General features: G+C 47.8%; 3 protein-coding genes across 3 annotated transcripts in view; all 3 read right to left on the reverse strand.

The window, feature by feature from the left end:
• nrbp2b (nuclear receptor binding protein 2b) overlaps window positions 1–11,056 on the reverse strand; it is a 36,948-nt gene extending 25,892 nt beyond the window's left edge. The window contains exon 1 of the mRNA XM_080020643.1: window positions 10,602–11,056. Coding sequence (XP_079876769.1) covers window positions 10,602–10,721 — 120 coding nt within the window. The 5' untranslated portion in view covers window positions 10,722–11,056. The remainder of the gene's footprint in view (window positions 1–10,601) is intronic.
• Window positions 11,057–12,219: 1,163 nt separating this feature from the next.
• On the reverse strand, window positions 12,220–15,865 carry LOC307244877 (B-type lectin plumieribetin-like). The gene is given in 4 exon segments (XM_080020244.1): window positions 12,220–12,507; window positions 15,082–15,096; window positions 15,100–15,175; window positions 15,541–15,865. Coding segments are annotated over 3 exon segments (330 nt in total). The 5' UTR covers window positions 15,172–15,175; window positions 15,541–15,865; the 3' UTR covers window positions 12,220–12,264.
• A 4,392-nt stretch (window positions 15,866–20,257) lies between these two features.
• Window positions 20,258–26,365, reverse strand: LOC307244956 (uncharacterized protein). Its single transcript, XM_080020367.1, has 4 exons — window positions 25,954–26,365; window positions 23,632–23,742; window positions 22,142–22,243; window positions 20,258–21,145 (listed from the first exon to the last, which is right to left on the reverse strand). Exons 1-4 carry the CDS (start codon window positions 26,218–26,220, stop codon window positions 21,062–21,064), a joined length of 564 nt encoding a protein of 187 aa, XP_079876493.1. The 5' UTR covers window positions 26,221–26,365; the 3' UTR covers window positions 20,258–21,061.
• Between the last annotated feature and the right edge of the window lie 1,231 nt (window positions 26,366–27,596).

Here is a 27,596-nt window from a genome sequence, read left to right on the forward strand (position 1 = left end):
TGTCATAGAATAAGCAAAAGTTCATCGGCTTCAAACACCGTCCACGCCTCCGGAGAGTTGCCCAACTGAAATGACTCAGAGCCAATGGTTAAAAGTTTTGGGGGGGGGGGGGGGGGGGGGACTTGAGGTCCCAACGTCGCCACCTTACTCGAGTCCCCGTGTTGCGGACGGAACAAAGCTCCCGACTCCACAGACCGAGAACCGGTTGATCCACCTGTCAATAAATAAATCACCTGATCAACAAATCTCACACAGACCTTGAATTGAAAGCGTTTCCCATTAGAAATCAGCCACATCCTCCATATGACAGAGTATACAGGATGAGCTCTACAGAACATGTACGACACTATCGGATCAATACGGACGGAGGGATGACCCCAGCAGCTCCGTCTCGAAACGAGGAGCTGCTGAGACGGAGTCGAAGGGAGTCACGGCGAGTTTGCTGAAGCAGCGCGGTCAGGAAACCGTCGCTATAGATGGACATCCACCAAAAAAAACAAACATTTATATCCCCAACCACCTCAAGTGACCACAGGGAAGAAGCAGATCAATCCATCGGAAGAAGGGGAACAACAAGGTGACGTTGCAGAGCGAGGACGAGGGAAAACCCGGGCTGTCGAAAAAGCAAACAAGGTTTGACGTTGAGGTTTCGAACGGAATTGGAAACACGGCCGATTGAATCCAACGCCCACGGAAATAAACGGAACGGAGCCGGCGCCCGTACAAAACACATGGAAACTGACTCCATTCCCACAGGCCGGGACTCTGGGAATGTGACCTTTGTAGAAGGCTTCCCCCGAACTCAAACCCATCTCTGGGGAAACAGGTGACGTGTGATTTGAAACGCTCCGACAGCTCGACACAGGGCCCCGGGACACGGGGCCCCCGGGACACGGCGGCCATGCCTGCGAAAACACCATCTCACACCAGATCCGTCTGCCGCTGCCATTTCACGCAGGTGGAGCGGAAAATGCTGACGGGGCCAACTCCGGAGCGAGGCTGCTCATGTTTCACAACCCGCACGGCTCAACCGGCTCCATCAGCTCCATCCCCTCCATCGGCTCCATCGGCTCCATCGGCTCCGCTCCGCGGAGACGCATCTCCAGGAGTGATACGGAGCAGAGCGTTAGCACCGTTACTACAGTTGTACGGTCCAGAGGGAATAGGCACAGGGCTCCACGTCCGGTACGGTGGCGGCTGAGACGTGCCGGTTGGACGAGTCTTCCCTTTTCACAGTGTTCAGACTAAGTGCTGGGAATTGATTTGGTTTGGTTTTTCCAGGTCTTACTCCAGACCAAAACATTATAGAAAATGAGAAGCAGTGATGGAGCCAAGTCATCGAAAAACAAACTGGAGATGGCACCGATTGTGCAGGAAATGCTCAAATTTGAAATGCTCAAATTTTTTTTAAATGTTCAATTTTTTTAACGCTCAAAGCTTTTGCATTTAAAACAAATAAATATACTTTATTTGTGTTGCAAACGCTCAAATTTTGCAAAATTTTGCACTTTAAGTGACATTTCTGTTTTGTGGATGCAAGAGCTTAACGAAATAAAACAAGCAGCGGTTTTGCCCAAAACACGTCACTGGCTTCCTGTCAAGTGAAGGAGCAGTTTGGTACTTTTAGACGACGACCCAAAGAAAAGATGATCAGTAAAAATAGATTATTTAAAGTTCATAGATTTCATTTAGATTCCAGCATCACAGCTTTACGACTGGCATGTGAACACAAAACGTGAACATGGAATCAAGAGTCAGAGGAGGAGGAGGAGGAGGAGGAGGAGGCGGAGGAAGAGGAGGAGGAGATGGAGGAGGAGGTGGTGTTTCCGAGACGGAGCCGCATCCCGGTGTTTCGTAGCAACGGGATCCAGACGACGCACCCGGCGCACACTATTAGCCCGTCGAGGGGGCTGCAACTGGCGGCCCGCGGCCCAGATCCGGCCCGTCCAGAAGCTACTCACGGGCCGCCGAGCCCCTTTAATTATACTAAACACGATCTGTGTTTAAGCGAAGGGATTGACAACGGCATCTTTTTGGGATTAGAGGGAAAAAAAAAAAAAATTATATCACGAGAAGCGATTCTCAAAATGATCACCAGGGTATCATAAAAAAAAAAAAAAAAAAAGCCTTTATTTAGTGGCCTTACTGAGTTTTTTGTTTTGTTTTGTTTTTTTGATCGCCGGCTTTTAAACTACCAATTGTTGATACTGAAGTTTACTGTTTTATTGATTTCCCCCTGAAAAAATGTGAAAATTTGAAAATCTGATTTCATCTCAAACGATGCTATTTTTGTTTAATACATTTTTTTTAATTGAAATCAACTGCACTCCAAACTAAATGTCATCCCTACCATATCAGCCTTCTCCTTCTTTTTGTAACTGAGCTGCCGCCCGGCGATTCCACTTCTCGGACGTGGGGGTTTGTGTGAAGCGCCATCGCACGGATTATCTTGCTGTTGGGTTGGTTCTTGTCTCTCTCTCTCTCTCTCTCTCTCTCTCTCTCTCTCTCTCTCTCTCTCTCTCTGTCTCACCCCCCCTAGATAAGACACACCTTGCAGACGCTCCCAAAACCTCGCCCCGTTCTCAACAGCTGTGTGTTAAAATGCACAGTCAGCGACGAGGCACTTACAGGCTGCGCCAGGACAGACAGTTGTTTGGTGTAAACAGTTTTACCACTGGCTGGAACCCACGTGCCCGGGTGGAGGAGGTGCACCCTGCTCAACGTAATCCGCTGTAGCTGCACTTCCACAGAGTTATAGTAGCTACCATACGATACTAATAACAAGTCGTTGAATTAGAAAACAGAGGAAAATAAATACACCTACAATAAAAACACACTCATTGTGTGTGTTTTTATTGGCTTTGTTTGGAATAAAAACGACTGTGACCTGAGCTGTGGAGGACGGTGCTCAGCGTAATGGTACGGTCCACCTCAGGGGTGTCTGAAAACCTACTACAACATTCTTCCAGGCAGAACGGCGGGAAATATACTGCTATGTTCACGATGACAGTTAAGAAGGACGTATAAACGTTTCCGCCCCAACCTGTTGTTTTTACCTAGTTTGGGGGGGGTTCCAAGTCTTAAGTAGGGCGGGGTCAAACGCCCCCAAATTCCCCCCCGTAATTGGAACCATGCACCTCCAGATACCTGAAGCATGAGCAATAAGCAAAGCCCGGGGGGGGGGGGGGGGGGGAGGGGCCTCGGCGTCATGGCGGCCGTGGGACGCGGCGGTGGGACCCGGCCGGAGGCGGCGGCCTTTGGAGAAAGAAACGGTGGTAAAACATGTCATCGGACACCAGAAGGTGGAGCGCGCCGGTGGAGGCAGGTTATGATTCACGGCCTCCGTTCCACCCGCCAGTTGTCTGTGGCGCTGGGAGTCTATTTTAGTGATTTGAAGCAGGGATCTGGACAAACCTGGAAAACAAGCAGCGGCAGAGAAGAGGAGACGGAGGAGGATGTTCAAGTACGAGTTACGGAGGCTGTACTGGAGTGAACCAAAAAGACACTCTACTCCACCTCTACTATACCTCTACTATACCTCTACTATACTATACCTCTACTATACTATACCTCTACTATACTATACCTCTACTCTACCTCTGCTCTAACTCAACCCCTACCACCACCTCTACCTTACTCTACCTCTACTCTACCTCTTACTCTAACTCTACCTCCGCCTCTTACTTTACTCTGTTGGGAACTGATGATGAATGAACAGGTTTGGACTCAGACTTGAGATTTGATTTGATTGTTGAGCTCATCGTGTCAACACAACGTTTACAGTGATGCCATTAAAAGGCGTCATGAAGAAAAAAAACACAGTGCCAGCTCCTCCTCCTCCTCCTCCTTCTCACCCTCCTCCTCCTTCTCACCCTCCTCCTCCTCCTTCTCACCCTCCCCCTCCTCCTCCTCCTCCTCACCCTCCTCCTCACCCTCCTCCTCCTCCTCACCCTCCTCCTCCTCCTCCTCCTCACCCACCTCCTCCTTTTCACCCTCCTCACCCTCGTCCTCCTCCTCCTCCTCCTCCTCACCCTCATCCTCCTCTTCATCCTCCTCCTCACCCTCATCTCTGCTGCCTCAGCCATGAGGATGGAAGCGACGGCTCCACGGTGCTTTCAAAAAAAACAAAGTAGGAAAATGGCAGGAATATCATTCCTCGCAGTGAGAAATCAAGTTGTTTCTTGGGATTCAGAGACGTGATCCAACGTGGATCACTTCCCTCGGAGAAGGCGGCGTCGCCGTCTGAACTGAAACGCAATTAATATTTCATCACACACTTCAACCATTAGAGGTTCAGGCCTGATTAAAGGCTCATTACGTATCCATTACCAGTCCGTCCTCGTTGGCCCAGCAGCAGCTTAGAGTCATGTTGTTTTTTCAAATGTCATTATGCTGCATTATTACTGCTCTATTTGTTTTGTCTTTATTCTATTATTATTATTATTATTATTATTATTATTCACAATGATATTTTATCTGCGTTCCTCTTTGCAAGGCTTCACCTACATTAAAACCCCGGCGACGACTTGAATAAACTCCACTTTCTAATTCAAAATGTAAGTCACCATTCTCACATATCCGTCATTAACCTTTTGCCATTTTGTGTGAGACCATGTCTGTCACAGCAGCTTCATTCTGCCTTTAAAGCACCAGGCAACTTGCTAAAAACGGCTGATTAACGCCTTTGAATTCCCCGCAGGAACGCTGACAAACTGTAGTTAAATCTAATTCAAGCTTTCCCACCGGCACGCTGGGAAAAACAATCAGGGATTAATGGACTCCGCCACACTAATGGTTCCCGCCGTCGGGCGACAGAGTACACGGGGACGGGTGGAGCGCCGGTGAAGGCTTTGGTTGCGGCGGGCGGAGCCGAGCCCACGGCTCCCTCCACCTCCGGGGAGACGCCGGCACGTGTCGCCGCCTGCGTCGCCGGAGTGCGGCTCATTAGAGCGGCCTGCTCCCGACACGCTCGCCGCCACGGAGGCTCTGTTGCAGAACAGAAATCCAACGGGCGGCGCCGCCACCGCCTTTGTTCATACGTTTTGGATTCTGGGAGCTCGTCCACGGAGATGCCAACGTCGTGACTTTAAAAAACAGTGTTTTTCTCGGCGGTATCGGTCGCGACGGAGGCTGCTCTGCAGGCTAACCACGCAGCGTGGAGGGCCCCTGGGCGGGGTGAGGGTCTACGTGGGGGGTCCTCCGCGTTCAAACATGGGGATGGATGAGATGTGTTATCGTCCCTCGTGCTGAAATGAAGCCACTGGTTCAAACACGGAAGAAAAAGATGAAAATCAGGCAGGAAACCGACAGTCCCATTCTTTAACTAGAGATTTTCTAAAGAATATGTGTCACCATGTCTATCGATATAGTGCAAAGTTTAGTATATTTACAGATATAAGGATAATAAATCATTTCATACTGCTACATTTAAATTGGGCATGTGGGATATGTTTTAAAATATCCATTAAAGCAGAAATCCATACGATTACTTTGTTGAAGAATCCCACATTTGAAACTTTATTTTGCTCGCACTTAATAAACTTTATATACTTAATAGAATATTTGCATCATGCATGTGCTCATCAGTGACGTCCTGCGGAGGCGAGGGTAGTAAACCCGGATGTTGAAAAAAATAAAATAAAAATTGCCGTTTCGAATGGAATTCTGGGGGTTGCAGTGAAATCCACCCGACACAAACGATTTGACTTGTTTACCACTTTAACAGAAGCAAAGCGCCTCCTGCTCTATATCTGCCTCTGAGAAGGAATGTGCAGATTGGATGACCTGACATGGCGTCAAAAGAAACAGTGGAGTGACTGAGGCTGCAGGAATGTGTCAGTGCTCAGACGGTGTGAGGAGTGACGCGCGTGGTGAATTGGGAAACGCCGCCACCACCGCCGCTACCGCCGCCGGGCCTTCCGACCGTCACGTAGCACTCCACATATTCACCCTCTCACCCCTGTGAGTCACTGCCGGGCGAGCAGCGGCCGCGCCTCCCGTGCCTCCCCCTCCCGCCTACAAAGCTCAAAAGGTTACAAATAGGGACCAAAGCCCCGCCGGTCCGGTGCTTCGCGGGGCTGACGTACCAGACGCCCCGCTGCCCGGCCGGCTGCCCCGCCCCGCCCGCTGCCCCGCCCGCTGCCCCGCCCGCTGCCCCGCCCGATGCCCCGCCCGCTGCCCCACCCGGTTCCCAGGGCCATCGCCGTCCTTCAAGCCGAGCAGAGCTCCAAGCGACACGAAGAGAAAGCTCCAGAAAAACCTCCAGGGCGGACAGTTCAACGATCCGTAGAAGTATTTGCCGAATCGCAAGATGATCCCGGACAACGGGCGGGAGCCGCGCGATATGACCACGTGCACCGTACCCCCATAAAAAAGGGGCGGGCGGACATGTTGTTTCACCTCATCAGCAGCTTTTCCCGGAGCGCTTCTAACATGTTTGCCCATCGCTGTTCGGCGAACGAAAGTTTACATCCTCAATAATTGAAGATTTTTTTCAAAATAGCTCATTTTTTTTCCGCCTGTTTTCCCGCTTCCGTGGATTTGAAAGCCCGACAAGCCGGGTCCCGCGCTGCGCCGCCTCACAGATAGGCTTCATCATGTGTTGAATAAAATATGAACATACTTACTAATTGAATATACATAAAACATGTACATCGTGATATATGTGACACGATACATGGTTCTGGAGATATGACGATATTTTGGCCACATCGCTCCGCCCCAGCACCAGTATCTGAGAAGGTCCCCGGCAAAGAAAATCAGATATCGATCCCCATATCAGACATACTGAAGAAGAGCGACCCGGTTTTCGACTCCTCCACTGATTTCGTGAACTCTCCAACGACAGTAAATGAGAATAAACTCCTCGTCTGGTGGCTCCTGGGAGTCAAAACACTGGGAGCGGCGCAGGACCTGGTGCGTCCCAAGCACACTGCTGAAATCAACCCTGTGTGTGTGTGTGTGTGTGTACGTGTGTGTGTGTGTACGTGTGTGTGTGTGTATGTGTACGTGTGTGTATGTATGTGTGTGTGTACGTGTGTGTATGTATGTGTGTGTGTGTGTATGTGTGTGTGTGTGTGTGTGTGTGTGTGTGTGTGTGTGTGTGTGTGTGTGTGTGTGTGTGTGTGTGTGTGTGTGTGTGTGTGTATGTGTGAACCCGCTGAGCTCTTGGGCAACACTGTTCCGTAACATCAGAACACACTAGACCGCGGCCAGTATTCGATCATATCAAATATCGCCCCACGTGCCACCACACCCACGATATTGATTTTGTTTTCCCCGCTGAGGTATCATCCCTGTGCATTTTGGAAGCTTCCGCCTGTTTCGTCCTGTCGTCGCAAAGCGCCCGGAAGGAACGGGAGGGTCCGTTCCGCCCGCCCGTCACGTGAGCCGGATCCGCTTTCCGGCGCAAACCTTTGGCCCCTCCCCCAAAATAAAACAAATAAAGTGTTTTGTCCGGGGAAGAAAAACGCGACGCGCAGCCGTGCGTGAGGGGAGCGCGTCTCCGCCGCCCACCCCCGCCCCCCGTCGAACAAAATAACGTTCATCGCGATATTCGGGCGGGGACCGACAGAAGTTTTGGATGTCGCCCAAGCCTAGGATACGACCCCCCTCCCCAGCTCGTATCATTCGCTGCGAGTCAACAGGGCCATGTGCCCGTGCTGCTGCTCCCCGCTCGCTGTTTGTTTTGTGACAAGAAGCTGCGAGTGTGAGCGCTGACCTCTCACCCACTGCCTTATTTGCTCAGCAGTCCTGCGCACGCCCCGGCCCGCCTGACACACACACACACACACACACACACACACACACACACACACACACACACACACACACACACACACACACACACACACACACACACACACACACACCTCTTTAAGGTTATTCCTCTTCCTGATTTTTGAAAGGCTCATATTTTTTCAGGTTTTGAAGAGGGAAGCTACGTTGCCGGGGCTGTCACATGCCTGACAACCGAGAAAACACAACAAATGATTTATCTTCATAATTGACACCAATACAAATAACCTCTCCTGTGCATAGGTTTGCATTGTATGTTGGGTTTGTTTTATGTATTTGACTATTCTTGGCTGCTTTTTCCAGTTATTTGTGGCAATTTGGCCCCAAAGTTTTTTTCTTAACTTTTTATTCTGTTTAATGTTTTCTGACTGTTGAGATATTTTTTATAATGCTGCTCGTTTGTAGACACGCACCAATAATTACCGCGATAAATGCCTCGTTCATGTAAATGCACCTGGAGGAATAAAGTCATTGTGATTCTGAATCTGATTCTGATGACACTTTAATATACAGTTTATCATCATTCATTTGATGCCACTGTCACAGTACAGGCCTAATAATACACGTCCTACTGTACCGACGGCAGATGAGCTTCCTATTGCCATTCAACATTGAAACGTAAACATGTGCATAGACAGTTAATTTAACCGACCACAACTGATGAAAGCGCAGCCAATTCTGATTTTACCCATTGCAACATTTCTAACATTGGCTTAAATTTGGAGGAGACACGGGATTGCGGAATCGGACAATTTTACAAAATGATCGCCATCGGCTGAAATAAATGCGCCAGAAGCTGGAGTTCGTGGATCGCTGTCGCGCCGAAGGAGGATTTTGCCGTAGAACTGCGTATGGATGGTGAATCTTAAAACCGATTTTGTTTCGGAAACACCCCGAAACGCGCCGACGCCCGTCACTTTTCAATACGAGCTGTTGCTCCCGGGGGAAGCGCTGGGGGCAGTATCGCCATTGTCCACAGGGGGCGCCAATTTGTGTGTGTGAAACGTCCGGGATGAGGGGAAAAGCATCGTAGAGATAAATCAGGCGGAGCCTAAAAACACGATGTTCAACGCCACACCTAACGAATGTTAAACAGAAACCGTGAAAGGAGACGGAAACCAACGCAAAGCCATTGTGTGCACAAGGTAAGTGTGTAATAAACCATCCGAGTCAAATCTACTGAGTCAGCACAGACTCAAAAGAAAAATTAAAATAATAAAATTATAATGAGCAAATGATTCAAAGAGAAATCCAAGAGGAGTTGGCGAAGGAGAGAGTCGCTCGTACTCAATGTTCCATCCCCAGCGGAGGGAAATTGTATTTTTTTTTGTCTTTAGTTCGGGGTTTTTAGGGTTTTTTGTTTGGACGGCGGCGGTCGTCCATGTGCGAAGCAGAGATAACCCCCCCGGCTTATCTGCAGTTACAGAGAGGAGCCCCATCGCTCCATCACTCAGCAGTTTACAACACCACTCTTATGTTGCATCTGATCACAATACGAATATAATTTACGCCACATACCTCCACATACCTCCACATACCTCCAAATACCTCCATATCGATCATTTGGATATTGGGACCAGGCCGGTAGAGCCGGTGATTAGAACACGCAGAGCATTCAGAAAACTGTAGTACTCTACTTGTAATGCTGCCTTGAAGCCCCCAAAGCCCGGACCACGTCCATCACGATGAGAGCTGCAACCGACGGTCACTTTCATTACCGATGAATGGATTAGTTGTAGTTGTTGTCGATCGTCGCTTCCCAAAGCCCGAGGCGACCTCCTCAAATGTCTTGTTTTGTCCACAACTCACAGACGTTCAGTCTACTGTGGTACAGGACTTAAGAAACCACAACATATCCACATTTAAGAGGCTGGAATCTGAGAATTTGGAAATTTCCTCCTAAAAAAAAAACAAACAAAAAAAACAACCCCACTGAAAACGATTAATCAATTATCAAAATGGTCGGCGACTAATTTAGTAGTTGGCAACTAATCGATTAATCGACGAGTCGTTGCAGCTCTAATCACCATATCGACATGAGAACGACCTGTTTGTTTTGTGTGGGGTCCAGCTGAGTCCAAACCAGTTGAGCAGCTAAACAACAGAAGGGATCTTGGAGGGAGACTGGGCCACACGGTGCCACACGGGGCCACACGGGGCCACACGGAGCCACACGGGGCCACACGGGGCCACACGGGGCCACACGGAGCCACACGGGGCCACACGGGGCTGTCTGGCCTTTTTTGAGGGGAGGGGAGGGGATGGGGGGTGGTGGGGGGGGGTTGCTGGGGTGTTTTTCGGGTTCCCATGCGCCACTTTCTCTGGCAATTCACAATGCGCACCGAGAGCAGCCAGAGATCTGTTGGAATCCAGACTTAATTCAGCCTGTTCCGTCTTCCGTGCCCGCCCGCCCTGCACGCGTTCACACATTCATTTTCATCGATTTATTCGTTGTGGTTTGGACCCGAACTGCCCCGGAACCTTTTCATCCATCCCTCCGCATCACTTCATCTCTTTTCCGTGTGTGGCTGCGCGCAGCGACGCGCCATCCCGCCCCGAGTCAGACCCCGTGCGCCGGGGAACCGCACTTGGCACAGACGGGTCTGACATAGGTCCGTGCGGGACGGGGACCGGGGGGCTTCCAGAACCAGAACCGGACCAGCTGCGTGCGGAATCCAACACACACACTCACACACACACACACACACACACACACACACACACACACACACACACACACACACACACACACACACCAGAAAAAAACACGAGTGAAACGTTAAATCCACGAGCTCCGCACCGACCTGCTCCTTCCTCTTCTGCCAGCGGCCGCAGGGGCTCTCCTCCAGGATCTCACTCTCATCCTCGCTCTCCTCCTCCTTCCCCTCGGACCCAGAGTTCCGCTCCGGGACAGACATGGTCATTTTATTATGAGTGTTATTAGAATCCCTTGATGTTCAGATGCAGCCCGGCTGCGGGGCGGACCGTCCGCGGTCCCGGTCCCGGGTCTCGGCTCCGGGTCTCGGCTCCGGGTCTCGGCTCCGGGTCTCGGCTCCGGGTCTCGGCTCCGGGTCTCGGCTCCGGGTCTCGGCTCCGGGCTGCGATCAGCGCATCTTGCAGAGGAAAAAAAAACCAAACCCAAAACAACCGAATGGTCCTGGAACCTCAAACCCGAGGAGAGCCGCCCCCCGTGCCCGCCCCCATCCGAGCGGGAGGAGAGGCGCGGACGCTGCGTGCGCGCTGCGGAGCGGACGCGCCGCTGTATCGTGCGTCGGTCGAGGCGGGAGCGACGCGCGCCGCCTCCGGTGCTGTGGCGTGCGGGAGGCGTCTGACGTCTGACGTGCGGGAGGCGTCTGACGTCTGACGTGCGGGAGGCGTCTGACGTCTGACGTGCGGGAGGCGTCTGACGTCTGACGCGCGTCGCGTCGGCGCTGCAGCTCCTGCGGCGCTGCAGTACCGTAAAGACGCGAGCGGCGGCGCGGCCGACGAGCGGGTCGTCTCGAACGAACCGTTCGCGCACCGAGGAAAAGTTGATTTAATAATCGTAACTAATTCATCGTGAATGTCAAGGTCATTTGCTGATATTTAATGTCTTTCATATATTTCTGGTTCGTTGAACGACGTAAGTTATTGTATGGGATCTTGTTTTTCCGTTTTTTATTATTTTTATGACTGAAACCATGTTGTTGTTGTTGTTGTTGTTGTTTTTTGTTTGTATCTGTCGCTTACCACTAGATAGAGTTTATAATTCCATGTCTGGTCGTGTAGTTATTGTTTACATCCATTCGCTCGCCGCTCCAAGCGAACGTCTGTGTCCGGCTGAGGTCCCCGAGTCGCGGGTGAAAGGCGCGGACGGCTCCTCCTCCGGGGGGGTGGGTGTGACTCCAGACTCCCGACTCATTTTCCACAGTTGTTCGCCGCAGACGGATCGTTCGCGGGCGTCGGCGGGCGCCGTGGTTACCGTAAATGCGCTAAGGTTTTCAATCCCGGGAAGAGGTTTTGTCGGGCGAGCGCGGCGCGCCCCCTGGCGGCGACGCGCGGTGACGCGCCCCCACGACGGCCCCGCAGCGCGCGCCAGAGAGAGAGACCACGTGATCACGACGTCACTTCCGCCGGAGCCGGAAAGGATTTGATTTGTGATCGAGGTTCGAAAGGTTCCCGCCACGATGTTGACTCATGGTTTTTAGTTTTTACAGATAAAAGCAGCAAAGTAGAGAAATGAATACAAGCAAATATAGAAGTACAGGAATAGACAGTTACATATGTCAATTATTAACTCCTATTTAAATGTATATATACTGTGTGTGTATATTTGCCCGCAGGTCATCCAGGGGACGTGTACTCTGCTTCTTCCGTGGGTTCAAGCGTCTCACACCTGGAGACTGGCAACTTCATTTGAATGACTTTATTGTCAGTGACACATCAGGTTTATTTGTTGTGTTTATTGGTGACCTCCGTCATTTCATTTCATGGTTTCTGCCAGATGTCCTTGCCCTCCCTCTGCACCGGCAGCTTGCCGTCGTCCGTCAGCTGGAAGCGGCACATGTTGGGCACATCTTTAGCGGTGCCGCTGTTCCAACAGGCGTCGCCGCTCTTCCCGTACATCACCAGGTTGCAGTCGGCCTGCATGCACAAGCGCTCGCCGTCCTTGGTCGCCGTGTTACTCTCCCACACCGGCTTCCAGCCGAACAGCACGAAGTTGCCATCCTCCTGCAATTACCACAATAAAGTCCGATGCCTGTACACGGCCAACACATCAACTTCAACACTTAGCTGTTCACTAGCTGCCTAATAATCCCTAATTTAATAATAATATATAACACTATATATATATATATATAAAATAAATAACAGTATACAAATAATAATAATATATAACAGTATATATATATATATATATATATATATAAAATAAATAACAGTATACAAATAATAATATATAACACTATATATATAAGTATAATATATAACAGTATATAAATCTAATATATAACTGTATATAAATAATATATAACGATATATATATAAGCATAATATATAACAGTATATATATATAAATCTAATATATAACCATATATATAAATCGAATATATAACAGTATATATAAGTATAATATATAACAGTATATATATATATATATATAAAATATAACAGTATATATATATTATAATAATATATAACAGTATATATATATATATATATATATATATGTAAATCTAATATATAACCATATATATAAATATAATATATAACAGTATATATATATATAAGTATAATATATAACAATATACAGTGGGGCAAAAAAGTATTTAGTCAGCCACCAATTGTGCAAGTTCTCCCACTTAAAAAGATGAGAGAGGCCTGTAATTTTCATCATAGGTTCACTTCGACTATGAGAGACAAAATGAGAAAAAAAAATCCAGAAAATCACATTGTCTGATTTTTAAAGAATTTATTTGCAAATTATGGTGGAAAATAAGTATTTGGTCAATAACAAAAGTTCATCTCAATACTTTGTTATATACCCTTTGTTTGCAATGACAGAGGTCAAACGTTTTCTGTAAGTCTTCACAAGGTTTTCACACACTGTTGCTGGTATTTTGGCCCATTCCTCCATGCAGATCTCCTCTAGAGCAGTGATGTTTTGGGGCTGTCGCTGGGCAACACGGCTTTCAACTCCCTCCAAAGATTTTCTATGGGGTTGAGATCTGGAGACTGGCTAGGCCACTCCAGGACCTTGAAATGCTCTTACGAAGCCACTCCTTCGTTGCCCGTGCGGTGTGTTTGGGATCATTGTCGTGCTGAAAGACCCAGCCACGTTTCATCTTCAATGCCCTTGCTGATGGAAGGAGGTTTTCACTCAAAATCTCACGATACATGGCCCCATTCATTCTTTCCTTTACACGGATCAGTCGTCCTGGTCCCTTTGCAGAAAAACAGCCCCAAAGCGTGATGTTTCCACCCCCATGCTTCACAGTAGGTATGGTGTTCTTTGGATGCAACTCAGCTTTCTTTCTCCTCCAAACACGACAAGTTGAGTTTTTACCAAAAGGTTCTATTTCTGGTTTCATCTGACCATATGACATTCTCCCAATCCTCTTCTGCATCATCCAAATGCTCTCTAGCAAACTTCAGACGGGCCTGGACATGTACTGGCTTAAGCAGGGGGACACGTCTGGCACTGCAGGATTTGAGTCCCTGGCGGCGTAGTGTGTTACTGATGGTAGCCTTTGTTACTTTGGTCCCAGCTCTCTGCAGGTCATTCACTAGGTCCCCCCGTGTGGTTCTGGGATGTTTTCTCACTGTTCTTGTGATCATTTTGACCCCACGGGGTGAGATCTTGCGTGGAGCCCCAGATGGAGGGAGATTATCAGGGGTCTTGTATGTCTTCCATTTTCTAATAATTGCTCCCATAGTTGATTTCTTCACAACAAGCTGCTTACCTATTGCAGATTCAGTCTTCACAGCCTGGTGCAGGTCTACAGTTTTGTTTCTGGTGTCCTTTGACAGCTCTTTGGTCTTGGCCATAGTGGAGTTTGGAGTGTGACTGTTTGAGGTTGTGGACAGGTGTCTTTTATACTGACAACAAGTTCAAACAGGTGCCATTAATACAGGTAACGAGTGGAGGACAGAGGAGCCTCTTAAAGAAAAAGTTACAGGTCTGTGAAAGCCAGAAATCTTGCTTGTTTGTAGGTGACCAAATACTTATTTTACCAAAGAATTTACCAATGAATTCATTAAAAATCCTACAATGTGATTTCCTGGATTCTTTCCCCCCATTCTGTCTCTCATAGTCGAAGTGAACCTATGATGAAAATTACAGGCCTCTCTCATCTTTTTAAGTGGGAGAACTTGCACAATTGGTGGCTGACTAAATACTTTTTTGCCCCACTGTATATATAATAATAATATATAACAGTATATATATATAAATATGATAAATAACAGTACATATAATAATAAAAATATATAGCTGTACATATATATATAAATATAATATATAACTGTATATAAATAATAATATATAACAATATAGATATAAGTATATATATAACAGTATATATATATAAATCTAATATATAACCATATATATATAAATCTAATATATAACAGTATATATATATATCTAATATATAACAGTATATATATATATATATATATATATATATATATATATAACAGTATATATATATATATAATATATACAACCACGCCCTGACCACACCCAGTGGCCAGAGCAACAGCACACACACATTTCACTGTGCGCAGGCTTGGGTTACTGACCTGGAAGACGGCCTTTCACTCCCTGTTGTTGGAAAGGAGAAAGTCTCCCCTGCGGAGTTCGTCATTTCTGGACAAGAAGTTCCTGCTCATTGTGCTGAAGTGAAAGACAAAGTAAAGGAAAAGGGACTTTGTGTACATTTTACAGACTAAACACTGACATCTTTTTTATGACACAATTTTCATTCGTAACCGGAAATATTCTGCAGCCGAAAACCTGTTAATCTCACATACAGTATAATAATAATAATAATTATAATTATAATGATACTATTCTTATTGCTCTGATTTTTATTATTATTAATGTAATTGGCATTTTTCGAGTTAAAAGTATCTAAGCACGACAGAACGCACAGACACGGTTGGGGTCTCGTGAGAACCCAGATGGCTCAGACGTCTTGTTCCAGTTTGATCAATATCCATCTACGTTCGGAGCAGAAATGAGTGAAAAAAAAAACTTACCACAAGTGGAAGAACGTTGGTGCAATTTGATTATTTTCAGGAGCGGGACGCTTTGTGACCTCATCACCACAAGTTATACAAGTCCGAGCCTGCGCCTTGTGGACTACATAGTGTTTACGTACACAGACAACCCGAGCCGATGCTGCGTTTATAGGAAACTCGGGAAATTGTAACTCGCTTTAGTAGCGATGCCAATGTAAAGATGAGCGACCGCACAAACTGCTGACACGTTCCATGGGAACTATCATTTGTAACCGGTGTCGATACGAAGTGATGGTTTGTTTAACGGGAACTTGGACCCCGTATATTCCTGCCGGCAGCTGTATTATCATTATTTCTACAGATAAAGTCCTACTGAGAAAGATACATCCATACAATCCTATTCCGATTTTCGGTTCAGTTTTGGGTGTGGTGGGCTCCTTACTTACAGGCTTCGGGTTTCCCTCTCCAGGCAGAGCAGAGCTGCAGAGAAAAACAAAATCAAGGTGGAGCTGGAAGTCAGAGGACTGTACTTTATATTGTGCGGGTGAGGGTGAGAGGAGGAGCAGCAGGAGGTAACCAAACATGATGTGGATGATGGAGCTGCCAGGACCCAACCGAGCACAATCCCCTGGGGGGCTGTACATGTCAGGACCTGAGACGTACAAGTGACTTTGGACCTGTTATAAATAATATGGCGCCTCTGGTTGGAAACGGTTCTTTGTGACCAGTCGCACGCATGTTGTTTCCTGTACTTTTCTGATTGCGTGCATGTTGCTCATGTTGTTTTGCACGTACTCCGTTCTTTGTGATCCATATGTCCTTTGGTGACCACTTGCGTACATTAGACTATATAAGGATCCAGGGAAGAAGGATCGAGGCTCGTTCCAATCCTCACGAACTGAGCCTGCTGCATTTTCTGATTCTGCCTGACAATAAATATGACCAACTCCTAAATTCGTGTTACGTCCTCTGATTAACGCTCCAACCCATCAACGAGCACGCGGAGAACCTCGAAGGTCATGTTTTTACTTGAATTGATCAACAGAAGTTATGGTAATTGATTGAAACAGTTTAGAAAGGTTTTCTACAACTGAACCACTTGGTGTCCTCGAGGACGATATTTTTCTCCAACAGACGAAAACCTCAATGTCCATAACTTCATGACATTTTGGGGACGGCTATCTGTGCTTTCATACGCTATTCACACAGGAAATGTGAGAGGGACCGTGGTGAGTGATGTGGATGTGATAAGGTATTGATTAGAACATCTGCAACGGTGCAAGAAGTTAAGAAAACTGCATTACTTTATTGTAACACCCCTTAAAGACACATTTTACTATGTCACCATATTACAATAACCAAAACCCCAGATGATATCTAGACTGGTATCACCATATCAATATATTTATATTTTTTACTGTGCTGTCAGCATGTTGGACATACAACACAGAGTACTTGTTCCATTGCATCTAGGACAGAGTTAGTTGCCAGTGGAGTTGAACTTGTCAACCTGCAATGAAACTATTTATTCATTCTTTAATCATCAACAACTGCTGCAATAACTCTGTCCTGTCACGAGCTGTGTGACGAGCAGAGCACAGCTTTATATTACACAACCACCACCAACCCCCTCTTTGGAGAACCATCTTACCATGTTTTAACTGATCACTACTCCAAGAGGGAGAATCACCACGGGTGAGACAAATAAACATAGAAACAAACATTTACATAGAAACATGAACACTGCACGCCAACATGTATTAAAAAACAATGAATCAGCTCCAGGACAACTGGAACTATAACTGGTCCCGTGGCCTCTTCCTGTCATAGTTATGGCAGCAAATGAGGGAGAAAAGGAGAGGGATGCAACCAGGAGGCTGCTGGGGTGGACTCCAAGCAAGTGTGGTGGTGTGTGTGTGATGGGACCGCCTGTGTGTGTGTGTGTGTATAAGATGTCAACCGATGAGTGTACATGACTTATCCCCATTGGTTCTGCTGTAGAAGGTTGGTATTATGTGACGGCGCCTCCAAGCAGCGGAAGGGGCCCCGAAGCCCCCAAACTCTCCCCTGCGGCCACAGAAGACCCCCGGGGACCCCAGAGAAGCCAGAGGGCCGCAGAGCAACCCCCACGCCCGGCCCCGAGGAGCATGACCCAGTCCCTGGGAGCAGGAGGAGGCCCCGCACCCCAGGGGCGCACATGTACAACCAACCCCCAGGTGCAGGCACAAGACGCAGCCGCCCGGCACAGAACCCGGACCACGGCGACAGACCGGCACTCCGCCCGTGTTGCCCGAGCCGGCGGGACCCCCAAGCCCACCCACGCCCCGCACAAGGACAAGGCCCGCCCCACCGCAGCCGACCAGACGGAGGTCCCCCCACGGCGCTCTCCGCAGCCCCCCCAGGGGCCCCGGGAGGCACCCCGCAGCGCTCTCCGCAGCCCCGCCAGGTCGCGGCACATCCCGAGCCACCGGGACTCCAGCCCAGCTGGAGGGGCCCACCGCCACGCCCCCACACCGACCCGCCAGCCACCGCCCCCCCCCCCGGAGAACCCCAGTGCTCACCGTGCGCTGTTGGTAATCGCAGTTAAAATTGCGGCGTCGGGGGTGCGAGTCCTTCAGGCAAGTCGAACCCAAATCTCTCGCACCCTCCTACCCCGCAGACCCTGCTCGGGTGGAGTAGGGTTGGTGTGCGAGTGTGTGTTCTCAGTTAACCGAACCCCCGACTCGCACCACCCATAAATATATTTATATATTGCATGAAGTAATAATATAGTACATGTCACACCATGCTAGTATAATAGTTGAATATAAATATACAGTGGGGCAAAAAAGTATTTAGTCAGCCACCAATTGTGCAAGTTCTCCCACTTAAAAAGATGAGAGAGGCCTGTAATTTTCATCATAGGTTCACTTCGACTATGAGAGACAAAATGGGGGGGAAAGAATCCAGGAAATCACATTGTAGGATTTTTAATGAATTAATTGGTAAATTCCTCTGTAAAAGAAGTATTTGGTCACCTACAAACAAGCAAGATTTCTGGCTTTCACAGACCTGCAACTTTTTCTTGAAGAGGCTCCTCTGTCCTCCACTCGTTACCTGTATTAATGGCACCTGTTTGAACTTGTTATCAGTATAAAAGACACCTGTCCACAACCTCAAACAGTCACACTCCAAACTCCACTATGGCCAAGACCAAAGAGCTGTCAAAGGACACCAGAAACAAAATTGTAGACCTGCACCAGGCTGGGAAGACTGAATCTGCAATAGTTAAGCAGCTTGTTGTGAAGAAATCAACTGTGGGAGCAATTATTAGAAAATGGAAGACATACAAGACCACTGATAATCTCCCTCCATCTGGGGCTCCACGCAAGATCTCACCCCGTGGGGTCAAAATGATCACAAGAACGGTGAGCAAACATCCCAGAACCACACGGGGGGACCTAGTGAATGACCTGCAGAGAGCTGGGACCAAAGTAACAAAGGCTACCATCAGTAACACACTACGCCGCCAGGGACTCAAATCCTGCAGTGCCAGACATGTCCCCCTGCTTAAGCCACTACATGTCCAGGCCCGTCTGAAGTTTGCTAGAGAGCATTTGGATGATGCAGAAGAGGATTGGGAGAATGTCATATGGTCAGATGAAACCAAAATAGAACTTTTTGGTAAAAACTCAACTTGTCGTGTTTGGAGGAGACAGAAAGCTGAGTTGCATCCAAAGAACACCATACCTACTGTGAAGCATGGGGGTGGAAACATCATGCTTTGGGGCTGTTTTTCTGCAAAGGGACCAGGACGACTGATCCGTGTAAAGGAAAGAATGAATGGGGCCATGTATCGTGAGATTTTGAGTGAAAACCTCCTTCCATCAGCAAGGGCATTGAAGATGAAACGTGGCTGGGTCTTTCAGCATGACAATGATCCCAAACACACCGCCCGGGCAACGAAGGAGTGGCTTCGTAAGAAGCATTTCAAGGTCCTGGAGTGGCCTAGCCAGTCTCCAGATCTCAACCCCATAGAAAATCTTTGGAGGGAGTTGAAAGCCGTGTTGCCCAGCGACAGCCCCAAAACATCACTGCTCTAGAGGAGATCTGCATGGAGGAATGGGCCAAAATACCAGCAACAGTGTGTGAAAACCTTGTGAAGACTTACAGAAAACGTTTGACCTCTGTCATTGCAAACAAAGGGTATATAACAAAGTATTGAGATTAACTTTTGTTATTGACCAAATACTTATTTTCCACCATAATTTGCAAATAAATTCTTTCAAAATCCTACAATGTGATTTCCTGGATTCTTTCCCCCCATTCTGTCTCTCATAGTCGAAGTGAACCTATGATGAAAATAACAGGCCTCTCTCATCTTTTTAAGTGGGAGAACTTGCACAATTGGTGGCTGACTAAATACTTTTTTGCCCCACTGTATATTGTAGACTATATGCTATATTGTATACTGCGTATAATAGTACATATGTTATATAAAAGAACACAATAATAATACAATAAATATATCGGCTTCACACGTAGTCCGTAATCGCACGTGACAGTCGGATCCTCCCCCTAGTGGCCGTCGGACGAACTGCGTCTGAGTTTCGCGTCACAAAACACGTCGGGGAAATGGGAGAACTGCTTTACGACAGAGTCGCTGCATCAACTGCACAGTTAGCGCGTTCCATGGATGAGAGTTTCAAAACTCCCTTCCTGTTGTGCGAAAAAATACAAATAAATACACACAATCCACAGGTATAAAAGTAGATTTATTGATAGTAAACATGGAGACATCCAACATCAACAACGTCATTACTTTGAAATGATTGTTCTAAAAACCAGAGAGAGGCTTCCCCGGCGTCGCCCCTTGTTTGCCGTGTTCAGTGTGAAGCGGGCCTGACGCCGACCGTAGCGACGTGGCCAAGGCGGCGGATTTCTAAGAATTTGTTATTGGCCTGAAGCGACTGCAGCCTCCTCAGCGTGACCTCGTGTGAGCGAAGGGGAGGAAAGTTCACTGGGAGATGAAATGGACGAGAGGGGCGGGGCCCGGAAGGAACGGGGGGGAGTGTCATGCGGTGAGGAGGGGGTGGGTGAGGAGGGGGGCCGCGCCCGGCCGAACACACACGTCGGAACGGTTGTGTGTATCTAGCGTATCTGGTCATATTTCATTGTGTTGGTTGTATTGAATATTTTCACATCGCTCCACATGTTGCCGTTTCGTTTCATATATTTTTATTCCATTTCCTTTTCCTTTTTTTGCCACAGTAGGATACGGATCAGCGGTGTTTTTGGACTTTAGTCCCACGACTGAGAATGCGCACACAATAGAAAAAAGTTAAAAAGAGCGTTTCACAAGATACTAAACACAAAACACATCAGGACGCGATCACATTTAAACCGTCTCCCTTGACCAACAGCGGGAAATGAGTGTGGATTGTCAACCCAGGGATAGTTTATTTGTTTTAAATGTGTTATTTTATTTAGTAGATTTTATCAGTCCCCCTGGGCGGGGTGGGTGGGGGTGCGTGGGGTGGACCGTTCCGTGTACCCGTCCTTAGGTGGAGACCGCCAGCAGGGTGGGTGCTCCGCTGCTGTAGCTCATTTTGCTGCAGTGATTGATCCGCGAGGCTCTCATTCCCTAAGGCGGCAGAACAAGAGGCGTGTTATTAAAGTGGAAATCCGTCGGATTCATCTTGTTACATTTTTTTTCCTTTTCTTTATTTTTTTTTTTTAAATCACATTCATCGAACTGGTACTTTATCAGAAACAGACATTCAATGTATTTACATTTAGTCATTTAGCAGACGCTTTTATCCAAAGCGACTTACAATTGTTCAAACACCGACGGACGCAGCCATCAGGAGCAATGAGGGGTTAATTGTCTTGCTCAAGGACACTACAGCATGCTAGCAGGAGGAGCCTGGGATCGAACCAGCGACCTTTAGATCACTAGACCACCAGCTCTACCGCCTGAGCCACCATCCCCCATCCCCCTATTTGCGTTGAGCGCCTCATCTGCTCCTCTGCACGCTGGCTCCGTTTGGCGGTGGCCCCGCCCGCTTTTCCCGGCAAGAATGCAAAGATTTGCGAAACGCAGGCGGCGCGGCCGGTGGCGCTCAGTGAACTGACGACTAACGAGCGCTCGGAGGAGGAAACGCGCCCAAGGAAAACAAAATGAGCATCTTGAGCGAGCGGCGACCTTGTGGCTTCAAGCGGAAATGATGGGAAAGTGAAATCCACTGATTGAAGCACGTCACTAAAACAGTCTTGACGTGCAGTGTAGGGGGCGGGGTTAGGACGCGGATCAGGTCACAAACACACCTTTAACCTGGACCCACTGAAACAGCCTCTCAGCCCTCGTCAGAAATCTTCCCAAACTTGTTCTGCTCCTGGTTTAAAACGTCCGATTCCCAGAAGGAAGATTAGAACTAAACTGGGTTTTAGTGAAACTTCAATTAAACCTCAGGATGAACGGGCGTGGCCCCCAGGTGGACCAGGCTGATCTGGACCGAGACCACACAGGAGGATCTGAGCGCTCCCCCTTCACGCCTCAGAGGCAAATTCTTAAATTCTGCATCAAGTCATGTCCTCAGCTCAGTAGCGATTCGGGCGGAGGCCGCCGGGTGCGACTCACCTGCGTGAGTTTGGGTTTCTGGATGCAGTGGACGTACGGCTTGGGGGAGCTCTCCATCTCGTCCCCAAAGAGTTTGTAGCAGACGGTGCAGTCCATGAGAGGCTGCGGGGAGGAGAAGGCACAGTTACACAGTTACACAGTTACACAGTTACAGAGGTCACGCAGGTCACGCAGGTTACGCAGGTTACGCAGGTCACAGAGGTCACGCAGGTTACAGAGGTCACGCAGGTTACAGAGGTCACGCAGGTTACAGAGGTCACGCAGGTCACGCAGGTTACGCAGGTTACGCAGGTTACGCAGGTTATGCAGGTTACGCAGGTCACGCAGGTTACGCAGGTTACAGAGGTCACGCAGGTTACAGAGGTCACGCAGGTTACAGAGGTCACGCAGGTTACGCAGGTCACGCAGGTTACGCAGGTTACGCAGGTCACGCAGGTCACGCAGGTTACAGAGGTCACGCAGGTCATGCAGGTAACGCAGGTTACAGAGGTCACGCAGGTTACAGAGGTCACGCAGGTTACAGAGGTCACGCAGGTTACGCAGGTCACGCAGGTTACAGAGGTCACGCAGGTTACAGAGGTCACGCAGGTTACAGAGGTCACGCAGGTTACGCAGGTCACGCAGGTTACAGAGGTCACGCAGGTTACAGAGGTCACGCAGGTTACAGAGGTCACGCAGGTCTGGCAGGTTACGCAGGTCACGCAGGTTACAGAGGTCACGCAGGTCACGCAGGTTACAGAGGTCACGCAGGTTACAGAGGTCACGCAGGTCACGCAGGTTACAGAGGTCACGCAGGTCACGCAGGTTACAGAGGTCACGCAGGTTACAGAGGTCACGCAGGTCACGCAGGTTACAGAGGTCACGCAGGTTACAGAGGTCACGCAGGTCACGCAGGTTACAGAGGTCACGCAGGTTACAGAGGTCACGCAGGTTACGCAGGTTACAGAGGTCACGCAGGTTACAGAGGTCACGCAGGTCACGCAGGTTACAGAGGTCACGCAGGTTACAGAGGTCACGCAGGTCACGCAGGTTACAGAGGTCACGCAGGTCACGCAGGTTACAGAGGTCACGCAGGTTACAGAGGTCACGCAGGTTACAGAGGTCACGCAGGTTACAGAGGTCACGCAGGTCATGCAGGTCACGCAGGTTACAGAGGTCACGCAGGTTACGCAGGTCACGCAGGTTACAGAGGTCACGCAGGTCACGCAGGTCACGCAGGTCACAGAGGTTACAGAGGTTACAGAGGTTACGCAGGTCACGCAGGTTACAGAGGTTACGCAGGTTACAGAGGTTACAGAGGTTACAGAGGTTACGCAGGTTACAGAGGTTACAGAGGTTACAGAGGTTACAGAGGTCACGCAGGTCACGCAGGTCACGCAGGTTACAGAGGTTACAGAGGTTACGCAGGTTACAGAGGTTACAGAGGTTACAGAGGTTACGCAGGTCAGACACTGCCGTTTATCTTTGGAACAACGGAGCGGCTCTCCCACCCTGTCGTTCCTGAAGGGGCACCTGGGCGCGTCCGAGGCGGCGCTGCCTTTGGGACACACGGTGGGCTTCAGCAGGAAGTGGTGGTGGACGAACTTCACCCCGAATCCAGACTGGAACACAAGGCAGAGTCCGTTTGGTTCGACATTCATTCACTTTTTTTTTTTTTCCAATTTAAAAGCTCATATTTAACGTTTATGGTTAGGTTTATTTTTTCATTATCAAATATTTACTGTTCATTGTTTGTCTTTAGGTTAATTTTAATGATTTATTTGATTGTTTTTTATGTTTGTTGTACATGGTAAATGTCAAGTTTTCCTGTATATTTCTTGAGGCAATTTTTATTGTTATTTTTCAAGTTTATATTTATTGTTGATCAGCAGGTTTTGCTTTATTTACCGTTGATTGTTAGAGTTATTGTATATTTTCACACTTTTTCATCCCCTAGTCAACTTCCAGGTGTAATGCCATGTCCTTTTTTCTATTTTTATTCTATTGCCTTATTATTATCATCATCATCATCAATTAATTAATTTGTTTGTTTGTTTTTGCCTATTTTAATGTGAGCTGCGATGACACAGAGATTTCCCTCCGGGGACAAATGAAGTATCCTTATATCTCTCTTATTCAAACGCCGGTTTTATCGATTGTATATAAATATTATTTATAATGATTAAATAATATTAGATTATATAATATTATGTATTATTGGAATACTCTGTTATTTCTGGTTACTGACCGTTGCCATGGTCACCGCATCACTCCGCCTCTAGGCTCATGCTGACACTCACTAGTGGCGTCATCTTGTGGTGCTACATAGAAACTACATCTATGAAGTCCAGTTCAGTAAACTGATCAAGTACACAAATACATAGTTGTAGTTTTTACCCTTTATATTTACACCAATAATTTAACCTGTGCATAATAACACACTTTGTATATTATGTGTATTTTTATATATTTAGCAATTTTTAAAATTTCATTATTTTATTTACTTCAGGTTTTTTAATTCTTATTGTCTGAGGAGACTTGGCTGAAAAAACTGATTCTGATTTCACATTTATAACAGTGAACAGGTTAGTTATGTTTTTGTTTTGTAGGATGAATAGTTCACTACGTTGCTGCGGAGGCTCTTGAACTAGACATGTTAGTTATAAAATCATTTCAAATCAATATTCAGTTTCTTTTACTTAGCAGGCAGCCGTGTAGTAAGCAGCACAACGTGCAGCCCTGTGTTCTGCTGGTTTCCACACGCGGTGATCCAGATTCTACAGAATCATCTGGAAAGGCCTTCCCTCCCGCATCTCCCAACGTTTACAATTCAGACACAGAACGGCCTCAGCGTCTCAATCTCCCGACTTTATTCATTCGTAGATTTATTGCCTCTTCAGGGCAGAAAGGTGCATAATTAATGGAAAAACAATCATAATAATAATGAAAATGAATTAAAATATGAACAAATTGTGTTATCATATAATTTTTAATCCACAAACTTTTATCATATTAGATGTATAAACTGTAAATCAACATATTTCATGAAATGTAATTAGTCAAATTAGTGGTAGTGGCCCTTGCAATTCCTCCACAGCCCACTAGGGGGCCGCGACTTCACAATAAAATAGATGAAGTTTTCTTCCCCAGGGACGATGACGTGACCTCAGGCCTGTTCATCTAACGGATCAATCAAACCGATCATGAATCTGACCAATCAATCAATCAATCAATCCGATCATCAATTTGATCAATCAATCTGATCATCAGCTCCAGACCTTTGTAAATGACGACTACTCAATGAAAGAGGTGAATCATCTGATGATTGATCAGCTTCATTGATGACACATGGGAACAGTTCCACATCTGATCTGATCACTTGTACCTCAATCACCTCATTTAATGTACATCATCTCCACTGATAAATATAATATTTATATTCTTATTGTCCAGTCATACAGAACACATTAAATATATTCCTCATTTTTAAATTCCATGCTAGCGCTGCTTGTTAAAGTTCAAGAGATTATTTGTCACATACATATACATACGGTCATACATATATGCAGTGAAATGCTTGTGGTATTATTTGTATATTTTAACAGTTTAACATGTTCTTTCAACACATTCTATCATGTTCTTGTTGTTGTTACACTGTTCATCTGTAAATAAAACACTTTGAAACCTCCGGGAGCGGCGCTACCATCCCACTCCATCAACTCTTATAGACTAAGTACTTTTTTACCTTTAATACTTGAGTACTTTGAAGACTTTGTTCCACCGCTGCTTATGAGTTCAAGTTCTGACCCCCGTTCACCTCTGTTTGTTTTTACCTGAATGTCACTTTTGGTCACCGTCCTGAAGAAGAGGAAGTGGTGCTGGACACTGGCGTGGGAGTTGAGCTGCTGCAGGACCAACTCCACTCCTCTGGCATAGGTCCCAGGGAGCTGGGTGGAGGCAGAGACGGAGGTGGAGGTGGAGGCAGAGACGGAGGTGGAGGCGGTGTCCTGTGCCAAACTCGGCTCCGTCCCGGCGCTCAGCAGCAGCAGCAGCAGCAGCAGCGGTACGGTGGTGCTGATGGAGGCGCTGGTGGAGGCCATGTTTCTCTCTGCAGATCAATCCAAACACTAAACAAGATCACGAAGTGTGAGAGAGAGAGAGACAGACAAAGAGAGAGAGAGACAGAGAGAGAGAGAGAGACAGAGACGGAGAGAGAGAGAGACAGACAAAGAGAGAGAGAGACAGAGAGAGAGAGAGAGAGAGAGAGAGACAGAGAGAGAGAGAGAGAGAGAGAGAGAGAGAGAGAGAGAGAGACAGAGAGAGAGAGAGAGAGAGACAGCGACGGAGAGAGAGAGAGGCTCCGGCTCCAGCTGTTCCCCACAATGCCTTGGGGGCCCGTTTGGGACAAAAACAAGTCTGGTTCTGCAACAGTTTCCCAGAAATGGGATTGGAGTTCATCCAAGCGAGGGCCGAAAACAAAGAGGTCTGTGGGGGTGAGGATGGGTGGAGTTGGGGATGGGTGGGGGTGGGGCCGGGTGTGGAATGTGGAGCACAAGAAAAGGGGCGTCTGGGGACGGATTCACAGTTCTTCATTTTTTATTTTGCTCGCCGTGTTTTTGGTCAGAGCAACTATTTACACAGCGCAAACTCAAAGAGATTATGGACCCCACCCACGCACCCACCCAAGCACCCAAACCAATCAAAAGAGTGGCCTTAAATACACCCTGGACTAAACCATTTAGCTTGTACACAGGGGTGCCGCCAAGCAACATTTAATGCAGGCTGTTCCACATAAATGATTAAATTCGGCTCGGTGGACGATAACGCCACCAACACAAAAACAAACAAAAACAAACACAAACACAAACAGGCTCTGAGTGAAACCTGCTGTCGTCTGCACACCACGCTCACGCACCTGGATGGCCAGAAGGGGGCCTATGTGAGAATGCTGTTCATTGATTATAGTTCAGCTTTCAACACCATAGTCCCCACCAGACTGGCTGTCAAGTTGTTGGAGCTAGGATTGAATGCTCCGCTGTGCACCTGGATCCTGGACTTCCTCACAGGCCGCCCCCAGGTGGTCAAGGTGGGGAAGTACATGTCAAGCTCCCTCACCCTGAATACAGGATCCCCCCAGGGCTGCGTCCTCAGCCCCCTACTGTACTCCCTGTACACACATGACTGTGTGGCCAGGTCCAGCTCCAACACCATCATCAAGTTTGCTGACGACACCGTGGTCGTGGGCCTGATCACCGACTGCGATGAGAAGGCCTACCGCGAGGAGGTGGCTGACCTGTCACTCTGGTGCCAGGACAACAGCCTCCACCTGAACGTCAGCAAAACCAAGGAGCTGATTGTGGACTTTAGGCGTGGATCACAATCGAGGACGCACGCGCCCTTGTGGATTAATGGGACTTCTGTCGATAGGGTGAGCAGCTTCAGATATCTGGGAGTCCACATCACAGAGGACTTAACA

This window comes from Zeus faber (genome assembly GCF_960531495.2).
Source record: "Zeus faber genome assembly, chromosome: 19".
NCBI classification, from domain to species: Eukaryota; Metazoa; Chordata; class Actinopteri; order Zeiformes; family Zeidae; genus Zeus; species Zeus faber.

What these genes read in the sequence shown, in the direction of transcription:
- LOC307244956 (XM_080020367.1), bottom strand. Translation starts at nt 26,220, where the DNA reads ATGGCCTCCACCAGCGCCTCCATCAGCACCACCGTACCGCTGCTGCTG. An exon ending in TGACCAAAAGTGACATTCAG is followed by an intron (nt 23,743 to 25,953) that starts GTAAAAACAAAC and finishes CTTGTGTTCCAG; the next exon opens with TCTGGATTCGGGGTGAAGTT. An exon ending in AGAAACCCAAACTCACGCAG is followed by an intron (nt 21,146 to 22,141) that starts GTGAGTCGCACC and finishes CTGCCGCCTTAG; the next exon opens with GGAATGAGAGCCTCGCGGAT.